Consider the following 12671-nt stretch of genomic DNA (forward strand, 5'->3'; position numbering starts at 1 on the left):
ATGATACTTTTGCGATTGACTATTGCAACGAATATTTACCTTTCATATTTAGAGTGAGGCATTCTGGGACGTTTCACACAAAATCGAAAGTAAAAGATTTTACACGAGGAATCTATCTACTTGAATCTACGCAAGCGGGACGTAAAACAACACGTGCGAGGGAGGATTGCTTTTCATTTGACGTTACATTTTATTTGCAAACGCGATAATGGCTCCACCAGGTTTGTACATATCCAAATTCGTATTGCATACATTATGTTGGCCAGGGAATGTTAGATTGTCAGTTAGGACTGAGTATCTTCCATGCATGGTCCAACTCCAACGCCAACAACAGCCTGACTCTGACTCTTGACTCGGACTGTGTGTCCCTCGCCGACATCCACTTTCCGGTTCTTTTGAATACATTTATATTTGTAATTAATAGAAATGATTATGGCGAATGCCTAACATTTAAATGGCCAGTAATATTAAAGGTTAATGTCTGGCTGGGTCTACAATATCTCCCATTCCCCTACTTTCGGCTGTCATTTCATTAGGCATTCCCAGACACCTTCGCATTCACCTGTTATTCCAAGACAGGTGTAACAAGTTGGCAGAAAGATTTTATGCAAAATGCCAAACTAGGCGTAGTTGACTAGTAGTTGTGTCCCAAAACAGTCAATATCAAGTGATATTTTTAACACAACACGAGGGAAAGTAGTAAAGAATTAAAGAGTAAATTGTGATCAAATGTCAAATCCAGCTTTTAAAAAAGAAGTTATTATTTATAAATATAAATAAATTATAAAATTATAAATACTTTGATAGATTTTAATGATTTATGTCTTATTTTCGGGAGACCTTCCATAAGCTACTACATCCCAAGTATTCTTGTTCTTGTACTTGTAGTCTAGTTGGGGGTTTGGGAGGGGGGAAACTTTTTTTTTTTTTAAGTCTCCCCCCTACACTAGAACTTCGAGTAGGGGGTTTGCGGGAGGGGGGGGGGAGACATTTAAAAAAAAAAAAAAGTTTCCCCCCTCCCAAACCCCCTACTAGAACAAAAATACTTGGGATGTAGAGTAGCTTATGGAAGGTCTCCCAAACAAAAACAAAGTAAATAGAAAAAAAAAAAATGTCAACAATGGGAATCGAACCCGGTACTTTCAAGGTTGGAGTCTGACAGCTTGTCCACTGCGCTACAGAGCCACCTGACTGTCATCACATTTAATAAGGTCTTTCTACAACATTATTTTACCTTCAATGCAACTTCTATTTTCTGGTTTTATATTTTTATATTTTAAATTAGGCAGTTTAGTGAGCAGCAGCAGTGGCAGTCAAATTTTGACCCAACTCGCCCATAGGAAAGTTGTGACTGGAAATTGCCGTTCGCGTTTTGGGGGGTTCAATTAAAGATGCATAACTTCGTTATAAAGAGGAATATCGCAGATATATTGGTATCGTTATTTTCGTCTTTCAATTTCCTTTTAAATGGGGCCACTTAAGGAAAAAATCCATTAATAATTCCAGAAGTTATATGAAGTTAAAATTTGGCAATTTTCAAATTCATTTATTTTTTAATTTACCGCATATGTTTTAAAAATTTTAACGCTTGTTTTTAGAATAACATCTAAACTTTATTCATGCCAAATTTCAGGGCTCTATATCGATGCGCAGACACCTTTTAACTCTGCGCTGAATTGCCATGTTTACATTATCTTCTCATCATGGCTGCCGGACGATATCGATATTCATATCGATATTTTAAATTTAGTTATATATTATTTTAATATTAGTCCATAATATTTTCAGTACTATTATTTACTATGTTTTATTTTGAATACATACTTTCCAACTTTATTTATGGGCATTTTATAGTTTTTGTTTTAAAAGTTCGTATATTTCTTCTCTTTGTGAAATTCGATATTAATAATATCTGCCGTAACTGCATTTCTAATCAAGATAGAAACAAAATTCAAACTGTTTTGTAATCTGTGTTGCCAGCTCTTCAATATGACATTGGTTTCAAGTGTGTGAGGTACATTTAGAATTTCTATTAAACTCCCTATTTAAATTATTATTTTCATATAAGTTTATTAACAAAAACATCCTACAGATGTCACAATATAACTTTCGCCATGTCCGAATTCAGAAACACAATATCGCTAATGAAATGGGTGGAATGCTCATGCGTGACGGAGGTGTATAAAAACGATCCGTTAAGATACACCGTCAACGGAGGTGCATAAAAACACTACGTAAAATAGGGTATTACAAATTACATTGGTGCCAACATTACGTAACAAATACGTATTCGTTCATTGTACACATTTTGCTGAAGATTGTAAGCATTCTTGATGTTTCTTTTATTTAAGCCAAGCATTATTACAATCATTCACTCTAGTGTACTAAAACACTTTAATTTAGGGAGTTCAATATCTGGCTAGGTCTAGGTCATATCAAATTTATACATAAATTCTGGTTGTCAATACAGTTCACTCAGTCAGCTGAGTAATTTTTGATTATTTTCTTTTCAGGCTTTTCAGGTGGACGTGGTGGTCGAGGTGGGTTTGGTGGTCGTGGAGGAAGAGGCGGTTTTGGTGATCGTGGTGGTAGAGGAGGATTCGGTGGTCGTGGTGGTGGTAGAGGTGGGTTTGGCGATCGTGGCGGAAGAGGAGGAGGAGGTATGTATTGTAATTATATAATATTGTTTATCTTGATTGCTTTATATTTTATATCTCTGATAGACACTATGACTCGCAGTCATACCCTGCCGAATCTTACAATTTTTTCGTAAATTAGGCCTGTAAATTCTCAGTCAATTTGTCAAATTCAAATATTTTTAAAAAGGAAAGAAAGAATTCACGAATCGTAGTCGAATGACTGTAAAGTAATTAGGAATGTTCCATAGCGCTACGCATTAGCTCATGGGTTGTTTATATTAACGATAGATATATTGCCAAGGCTAAGCAACTTTTTTTAGAATTGCCGTGTCTGAACACATCCCAGTGTATTTTCATACAGCCATCATGAAATTATTTTTTCACTTTCCAAGCTTGTCGTGATCCCAGTGGTAGCCAATTTTAACTGAGCCTCTGAGTGATAAATTTCACTGTTTCGTCTAAGCCAAAATTGACCACATTTACCTGGGCTCTAATTCATGGAGCGGGACTACGACGATAGTCCTAGACTAAATCCGTAGTCTCAGAGTAAAAGGCGTTGTAAGCTATTCATGAAGCCAAACTACACGAAGTCTTAGACTAAACGAGGGACTAAACGGGTGAAATTTACACCCGCAATTTGGCAGGCGTAAATATCATAGTCTGGGATTAAATTTCAAAATCATATGATGTGCTCTACGTTGGGGGAAGTAATTGTACAGCGATTAGAGCAAGGATACCCGACAGTTTTTGATTTTATATATATTTTTATTTATTTATTATTTTTATTTTGGCTTTGTTTATTCATTTTTTTTCTTTTCTTTTCTCGAAGATTCGACAATCGCACTTTCACTCCTCATCTTGCCCATTCAAAACACTCTCCAGGGACTCCCCCCCACACACACACACACGCAGTTTCATAGTAATTTTCTCCTACTACTACTGCTGCTGCTGCTACTTTCACTATTATCATTACTCCTGCTACTACTATAACTACTACTACTACTACTTCTATTACTACTACTACTATTACATTTCTATTATGTCTTTTATCATCCATTATTTCTAGAAATTTCAGTCTCTCACTGGCCTTATCGTTTTTATCACACCATGCTAACGATTCGTTCACACTCCAACCATAGACGATCTAATTTATACTGCATTTAATTTTATTTGTTTTTTCTTGTGCCGACGAAGGGTTTGTACCCGAAATGCCCATTCTCTGTATTCTTCCCACACAGCCGTTTACTGCTTTCACTTTAGTTCGACAGGTAAATTTTGCCGGACGCTAGTTCATAACAGATGGCGAGTCACGGCCTGTGCCGAAAGGGAGACTGAGCAATTTTTCCTATTTTGATGATTTTTTTCTCAAGTTTAAAGTAACGTAGTAAAGATGCTATTAGATGTTGCAATAAGATATTTTAGTCATAACTAGTGATTTACATACTTTTATTTGATACAATTTTAGTAGATCATTTGGGATTAGATTTTATAGGAAATAACCATAAAAATGGGTCAGAAATTTTAATTACTTCAAACGATATAATCAAAAATTACAAAGTTATCTGAGTTTATACAATAAATGAGAAATACGGCAATAATCATCAATATTCACAGAGTAGAAATATATAATCAAAGTCGTTTTGTAATGGAGCATTGTTGAGATATCCGCTCACCTGTACAGCAATATCCTTTTTTGACAGCAATAAAAAAAATGCGTGATCACCGAATTGTAGGGGTTTGTTGATCACATGATCAAAACGAACTGATTTTAGTAATAGCAATTGACAATTCTTTGGAAAAGATATGTTATACACATTCCTTTGACGTTTGTATAGATCTAAACTATATAATAATAATAATAATAATAATAATAATAATAATAATAATAATAATAATAATAATGATGATGATAATGATCATTTTCATGAAAATAATATAGTGGCTATCACCTAAACGCCTGCTAATTTTGGAAAAACGCATTAATTTCTCTTTAAAATAGCTGTCGAAATGCCCATTTTAAAAAAATGGAATTCGCCTATATGTCCCCCTGACAGAAAGGAATTAAAAATAGAAAGAAAGAAAGAATAAAGAATTTTACTGAATCATTTGCGGCCAAAGAATTGACTCATCTTCTCCGAGAGTTTTATTTAACTTCCCAACGCCCCAAATTACTATCATTCATTCAATATAATTTACTCCTCCCCACTCCACGCTCTCCGGCACTTTCCTTCCATGTCCATCAAACTGCTTTCTTTCCATGGAGCGTCCAATCAGCTTTTTACAATTGCCCATTTCCAATTGGCTGCTGAATAAGGACAATTCTAATTTCAATTGTCCACCAGTCTGTCATCAGCAAAGTCAAGAAAGCTCCTCCTACTCAAATCACACATACCCACGAATATGATCGGCCTTGTAGACCAGTCACTGGTCTTTGATGTTACACAACCATCCGCCAGCTTTGATCACATCGCTTTTCATGCTCAACCCCGTTGACTGTACCACGAGTCAACATAAAAGAATGTCGCGGTGAGATGCGAATCGTGAAGATGGAATGACGTAGCTGTGTTGAAGTTATAGGTTCAAAGTTCAATTGTCAGAGAGAACTGATGAGAGATCAAACTGAGGTGGTAAAATGAAAATTATTTCGTGGTAAAACGTTGCATAAATTAGTTTTATGTACACCAACACACACACACACACACTTACTCTCTCTCTCTCTCTCTCTCTCTTTCTCTCTCTCTCTCTCTCTCTCTCCAGTGCTGCGACAAAAAAAAAAAAAAAGGAGGCCGACCAGATAGCTAATACTATTTAAAATGGAAATTTGTTGAAAATGGTCTGTTTATTGAACAACCGAAGCATCGTGGATAACAGAAATGATCATTGTGAATCATTGTTGAAACGCGTGATATCGATGTAATACTAATACTAGTAATAATCATAAAATATCAGTGTATTTATCTTACTCTTGATCACCACTGTAATAATAACAATATTATTATTATTATTATTAATAATAATAATAATAATAGTAATAATAATAATAATAATAGTAAAAAATATAAAAATATCCATTTTTTGACAATAAAAAATCGTGATGAACGCATTGAAAAGGACGGGAAAGGGGGGGGGGGGTGGGAGAGGATTAATGATCAGATAATCAAAATGAACTGTTATTTCAAAATAAATTGACAATCATAGGTAAAAATAAGTTATAAGTATTCCTCTGAACTTTGTATAGATCTTAACACATTTTTATACTTTTTATTAACATACGTAAAACCTCACGATTATTTTAAGGAACAGCTGATTGTTACATGTCATAGAAACAGCATCTAATTAATCAACCAACGTTCTGTTTTCGTTATTTTCACCGGTGGAACTTCACTTGCTAATTCTGGAGCAATTTGCATGAAATGTTTTTTAACCACATATCTCATTTGAGCCCTTTCACAGCTTATTCGGCAGAGTCCATTTGCATTGAGACAATGCTTGTTTTCAGTATGACCATTCATCTGAGTAAAGAAAAAAAATCATTAGTTATTATTGATGATGATGATGATGATGATGGTGAGGATGATGATGATGATGATGGTGATGATGATGATGATGATAATAATGATAATAATAAGAAGAATTGTAATAATAAGAGTTGTAATAATATTATTGATTGTTAGTAATAATACGATAGTGATCGCCTAGATGCCTGCTAATAATAATAACGTAATAATTTTCCTATAGTTCTAAATGCCCGTTATTCAAAATGGAATCCGCCTATATACCCACTCTGAAATATTTTTTGCAAAAATAAGATAGAGAAAGAAGTTTACTGTAGCATTTGCGGCCAAAAAAATTGATTTATCACCGGTCTGCGAGAGTCTTACTTGACACCCAGACAACGCCCCAAATTACGTTGAATTCATTTCAAATTTACTCCACCTCTCCAGCAATTTCATCCCATGACATCCAAACTGCTTTCTATCCATTGAGTGCCAATCAGATGTTTACAATTACCCATTTCCAATTGGCTGCTGAAAAAGACAATTATAATATCAATCGTCCACCAGTCGGTCATCGGCAAAGTCAATTAATCCCCTCCCACTCAAATCACATATCCTCTCGAATGTTCGGCCTTGTAGCGCAGTCATAGCCCTACTATGACTCTTTTAGTACGCCATGAGCGCAGTCCACCGGGCTTTTGAGGTTACACAATCATCCGCCACCTTTGATTACATCACTTTTTGATGATGTCATAATATATCTATCTACCCTCTTTTCTCACGCCCGTTGACTGTATCAACGGGCGATGTAGAAGAATATCGAGGGAAGGTGCGAATCGTGAAGACGGAATGGCAAATCGGTGTGAAAGTTATAGGTTCAAAGTTCAATGCAATAAAAATCGTTCTGTGCTAAAAATGTGCGTACATGAGTTTTATACACACACACACACGCTCTCTCTCTCTCTCTCTCTCTCTCTCTCTCTCTCTCTCTCTCTCTCTCTCTCTCTCTCTCTCTCTCTCTCGAGTGTGTGTGTGTGTGTGTACTACTACTACTACTACTACTACTACTACTACTACTACTACTATACTACTACTACTACTACTACTACTACTACTACTACTACTACTACGATTACTACTATTACTGCGCTATCATCATCAACATCATCATCATCCTCACCATAAAACAACAACAATAACAACAACAACAACGTTATCATCACACTTGGACTTGTGTTCTTATGTCTCTGGAGTTTGTCTGAATACGGGACTATTTTGTTAGCCAACAAAGAATTAGACAAGGTGTGTTTACACATTCATTGTGCAAAAACCGGTCATTACAAATCGGTGAAATAAATGCTATATTAAAAGTAGATTATTACTCTTTTATTTACTATCATGTGTTAGGGTAACAAAACTCAGATAACATTAATTTGAATTTTTTAAACAATTAAAAATATTTTTCAGGTTAATTTTAAATAGAAAAATATACATTTTTTCAAGAAAGAATAAAGTATACTCACCATTTCTTGATATCAATGAAAATAATTGCGTCTTGAAGATGAAAATGTGGCCGTTATATCCATATAAAATAGAAAAATATAGAAGTGTATGGTCAGCAATTGCAGTGTAAAAATGAACGATTTTACGAAATCTGTCCTATAGCCTGACTGACAATGAAATCCAAGCGGTGCATTCTACCGGCAGGGATAAATATTGGCCAGTTCTCGCGTTCTGGACATCTGTTATGACGTAACCACACGGTGGTCTCCCCGTCATCGACGGTGGGTCGTCCCCATTGGGGGTGAGGCGGTAGAAAACTAAAGTGAAAGATTTCTAGTGTAATAAACGGCTGTGCCCACCTATTCCTCTCCATCGTTATTGTTTCGTTAGTATTTTCGGGACCCCATGCTTCAGGCAGCGCCCACCGCTCTCTACTTAGAACAACGCTACACAGTGGATAAGTGCCATCGTTACTTATATTTACTAAAAACATTACACACACACGCGTTCTAAAAAATTTTTACACTCCTAAACTTGCCTCGCACTATTTTTATTTGTGGGGCCAAAAAAATATAATGAAGCGATCAACACAAACACGAAGAAGAAATGGATATGATTTCTGTGTTACCTCGTATGACGCATGCGCAGCTGGAAAAGTGACACATTTCTATGACGTTTTGTGATACGTTTCCGAGGAATCCTCAGTTAAAAATAGATTGACCTCTGTAGTCGGAGACTTCGCAAGCATAGTCAGAGACTTGATAGTCAGGGACGAAGTCTGACTCCATGAATAGCTTACTTTCCGTAGTCTCTGACTTCCCAAAGTCTCAGACTTTGCTATAGTCTGAGACTACCATAGTCTCGGTCCATGAATCAGAGCCCTGGAGGGAAGTAAAAGTATGGGTTTGGTGTTAGCTTATACATATATAGATTTTATTTTCAATCATGCACACTAAACACTTTTTTCTTTTCTTTTTTTTTTTGCTTTAAACTTACTTACTTACTTATCCGAACCAGCGACCACCTGAGCTCTAGCCCTTCGGTCTTGTGCCATGACGTAGAAGTTAGACGTCTTTTGTAGTTGTTCCAGGTGACTATAAAGTGTGTTACTGATGCTTGGATTTGGTGGGAGGAATGTGCATCTCAGATCTTCAAGAGGTTGACATTCAAGCAAGTGGTGTGTTACTGTTTCATTGGGGTGTTGACATAGGGGGCAGGAGGGGGATGTGTCTTTTGTAATTTTGCTTAAATGGTTGTTGAGCGGTATGTGTTGTGTTCTTAGTTGAAAGATGATGCTTTGCTGGTGTCTTCTGAGCTTATTTAGGCAATCAGTCTTTACAGGAGTGGTCATATGGGAAAACATACATCTACCCGTGGTGCTCATTGCCCAACTGTTCATCCATTCTTCTCTCTTATTTGTTTTGATTATTTGTTTTGCTGTGTCTAAGGATACTGGAAATGATGGTTGTAAAAGTGTTGATCCGAGTCTGGCTAGTCTGTCTGCATTGTCATTTCCTGGTATATTTGAATGTCCCGGTATCCACTGGAGAGATAAGTCTACTCTGTGTTTTGTAAGGAATTCATCTAGTTGAGATCTTAAACTATTGAACGTTGAGGAGAGTTTATCTAAATCGAGAGCTTGGAGAACCGATTTGGAGTCTGTGAAGATGACAGTGTTTTGAAGTTTTGAAGGGTTTAGCTGGAAAACAGAAGAGAGGTGTCGCAGTGAGGCTTCTATTGCAACTGCCTCTGCCTCGTAGTTTGAGCAGGAGCTTCCGCAAGAATTGTGGATTTTATCACAGGTTTTATCTGGGTATTCTACTACAAACCCATACCCAGCATTTTTAGTTCCTTTGTGGGCAGATCCATCTGTGTAAACATGTATCCAGTTGTCTGGGTATTCTTGTATTGTCTTCATTGCTAATGTTTGTATATCTGATTTGTTTCTATTTCTTGTTGTTTCTTCTACGAGGTTAGTCTTTATTTTTGGAAGTTTTAGTTCGGCGTATGGAGGTTTTTGACTGATTAAAAAAGATTTTTCTCTGTTTTCTGGGAGTCTGTGTCTTTCATTCAAGTTGTTAGCAATGTGTAGCAGGGATTTTTGTTTTAATCTTGTTCTTGGTTTCCATTTCTCTGCCAGAATTCTGTTTGGATGGTTTTCCTCTTTTCGTTTGTATCTTTCAACCATTTCAAGCACTGCTGATTCTCTGCGAAGTCCAAGTGGTTCCACATTAGTATGTATTTCACATGCTGCTGTGGGTGTCGATCTCAGGGCACGGAGATGAAGCGAAGGGCTTGGTTTTGTACTCTGTCCAAGGTTTTGTGTGTGTTTTTACTACCTACATTTTGGAGGGCTAAATTGTAGTCCATGACGGAACGCACATAGCCTAAATAGAGTTGTCGAAGCGAGTTTTTGTCTGCTCCCCAATTAGTACTGGCTAGTCGTTTTAGTAACTGGAGTCTCCTTGTGGCTTTGATTTTTACATTCTGAGTGTGTTTGTTCAGAGATAGTTGTCTGTCTAACTGTATGCCCAAATATGTGGGGTTTTCTTCTTTCGCGAGTCGATGGCCTTGGATGGAGAGTGTTATTTCTTTCTTGGAAACAGGATGGCTCTTAGTAAATATAGAGTAGACTGTTTTATTGCAATTTACTTTTAATTTCCATTTATCACAGAAGGTGTTTAAGCTTTCTAAATCTTCATTTATTCTATTGGAGGCTATTGGTAGATGCTTTGTAGTATACCACATAACTAAATCGTCAGCATATAGGGCCTTTTCTGTCTGTAATACTTCTGGTAGATCATTTATAAAAATAAGAAAGAGAGTACAGCTGAGGCAGGATCCTTGTGGGAGACCTTCCTCTAATACTTCTCTGTTTGACAGTCCGTTATTAATTTTTGTTTGGATTGTTCTGTTACTGAGAAATTGTTTAATCCAGAAGTAGAGATTTCCATCAATTCCGTAGTCCATCATTTTTGATAACAACCCTTTCCTCCATACTTTGTCATAGGCCTGTTGGAGATCAACAAAAACCGCGACTGTATGTTTTCCATCTTGAAAGCCATCAATTATTTTTTGACTTAATCTAAACAATTGATCTTCTGTTCTTTGCCCTATCCTAAAGCCTGCCTGATATTTATTTAGTAGGCCACATGTCTCCAGCCACCAGTATAATCGGTTATTTACCATTCTCTCAGCGATCTTTCCAACACATGAGGTGAGAGATATTGGTCGGTAACTTTTCGTTTCGTCGGGTGGTTTATCTTTCTTTAAGATTGGAATTATAATAGCATTTTTCCATCCCCTTGGTACTATTCCTGTCTCCCATGTTAGATTTATAAGTTTGAGAAGCATCTGTTTACCTCTCACGCTAAGATGCAGGAGCATTTCATTGTGTATCTTATCTGGTCCAGGGGATTTCCTTAACTTGAGTTTTTTCATAGCTCTGTGAAGTTCTGACATGGTAAAGCCCTCTTTGAACAGATATGAGATAGCTTTTGGGGCCTTTTCTTGATGTTTAAGGTCTTTAATCAATTTTTTGTCCTTTTCACTTCTTTTTGATGCCTTGTTTACTGAAGCAAAATGTTTGTTGAAGATCATGGCTTTTTTTTGGTCATCTACGATTGTTCCTTCTGTAGTTTTCATGGGCTTTGGGTTGGTTTTCGGGGTTTCATTGTTAAGATTATTAAGTAAGGCCCATGCTTTTTTCCCATTTTGATTGAGGTCAATATTAGCGCATGTGTCTGCCCATTTCTTTCTTTTAGCGTTGTTAATAGTTCTTTTGACAATTGCCGATGCTTTATTGTACTCAATCTTGTTTTTAATGGTTTTGTTTTCCTCTAAGTTTTTCCTTGTTTCCTTTCTTGCATTTACTGCTTTTTCAATTTCTTTGCTCCAGAAGGGTTTGTAATTCTGTCGACTACCTCTTGGAATTCCTGCTTTTGCAGCTGCAAGAATGGCTTTGGTGAGGGCTTCGTTTAAATGTTCTACACTTGATGTATCTGTAATTTTTGGAAGCTGGTCATCTAATGTTGCTGTGAAAACATCCCAGTTTGCTTTCTTGAAATTCCATTTGGATTTCTGCTCAAATGTTTTCTTCTGTGTTTGAACTGTTATTTGTGTTAAAATTGGTTTATGGTCACTGCCTATTTCATCCAGGACTTTAATGTGACAAGAATTCAGAAGGTCAGAGGAGATGATGGTTAGATCGGGATGACTCAGGGACATATGAGCTCTGTGAAGAAGGGTCGGGACTGAGTCTGCATTTTGTAAAATGGTGAGGTTGGTTGTGTTGCAAAGCTTTTCTAGTTCTTTTCCTGTGTTGTTTAAATTTTTGTATCCCCATAGTGGAGAGTGGCCATTGAAGTCACCAGCAATTATTGTGTTGTTGTATTGGGAACTGTTTAGATCTGTTAGGTTTATAGTACACCGTGGAGGGTTGTAAATGTTGTAAATGGTAAATTTCTTATTTAGGTGCCATAAGGTGACTTTCTGTACATCGGTTGAGTTCTGTGATGGTTTAGAAGTAACATCTCCCGTGATGTCATTTCTTATATAAGTAATAACACCACGGCAGTCGTCACATTTGCAGGTATAGTATGTATAACCAGCAATATATGGATCGCTATTTTTATACAAGGTTTCCTGAAGTAAAGCGATGTGAACTTCCTTTTCATTTAATAATTTCTTCAGCTCTGTCTTTTTATTCCTGATTCCACAAATGTTAATTTGTAAAATATTCAAATGTTTGTGGAATTTCTTTGTCCCAGTAGCTGACTTTTCGCGCAGATCAGCCTGGGTACTCACTGTCTGGCGCGGACCTTTTTCGAGGCGACGTCCGAGCTCGTATGCTTTCCTTTTGTTTGTCATGGCATGCTGGGGAGTCTCTGGTCTGTCTTCCCACCCTAACCTGTATTCGCTGTCAGCTGCATAACATCAGGAGTTGAACTGCAGATGCATGTTCCTCATATAATTAATTTTTATAGGGTTTAGTCAAGTAGCCTTCATTTCGTCTTTCCCACAGTCTCTTTCA

General features: G+C 36.8%; 1 protein-coding gene across 1 annotated transcript in view; it reads left to right on the forward strand.

The window, feature by feature from the left end:
• Positions 1-60: 60 nt before the first annotated feature.
• LOC144960179 (rRNA 2'-O-methyltransferase fibrillarin-like) overlaps positions 61-12671 on the forward strand; it is a 43987-nt gene continuing 31376 nt past the window's right edge. The window contains exons 1-2 of the mRNA XM_078893201.1: positions 61-221; positions 2514-2660. Of these exons, the coding sequence (XP_078749327.1) occupies positions 209-221; positions 2514-2660 (160 nt within the window). The 5' untranslated portion in view covers positions 61-208. The remainder of the gene's footprint in view (positions 222-2513; positions 2661-12671) is intronic.

The sequence above is a fragment of the Berghia stephanieae genome, chromosome 14 (genome assembly GCF_034508935.2).
Source record: "Berghia stephanieae isolate SIO BIC M18660-M18661 chromosome 14, UCSD_Bste_1.3, whole genome shotgun sequence".
Lineage (NCBI taxonomy): Eukaryota > Metazoa > Mollusca > Gastropoda > Nudibranchia > Aeolidiidae > Berghia > Berghia stephanieae.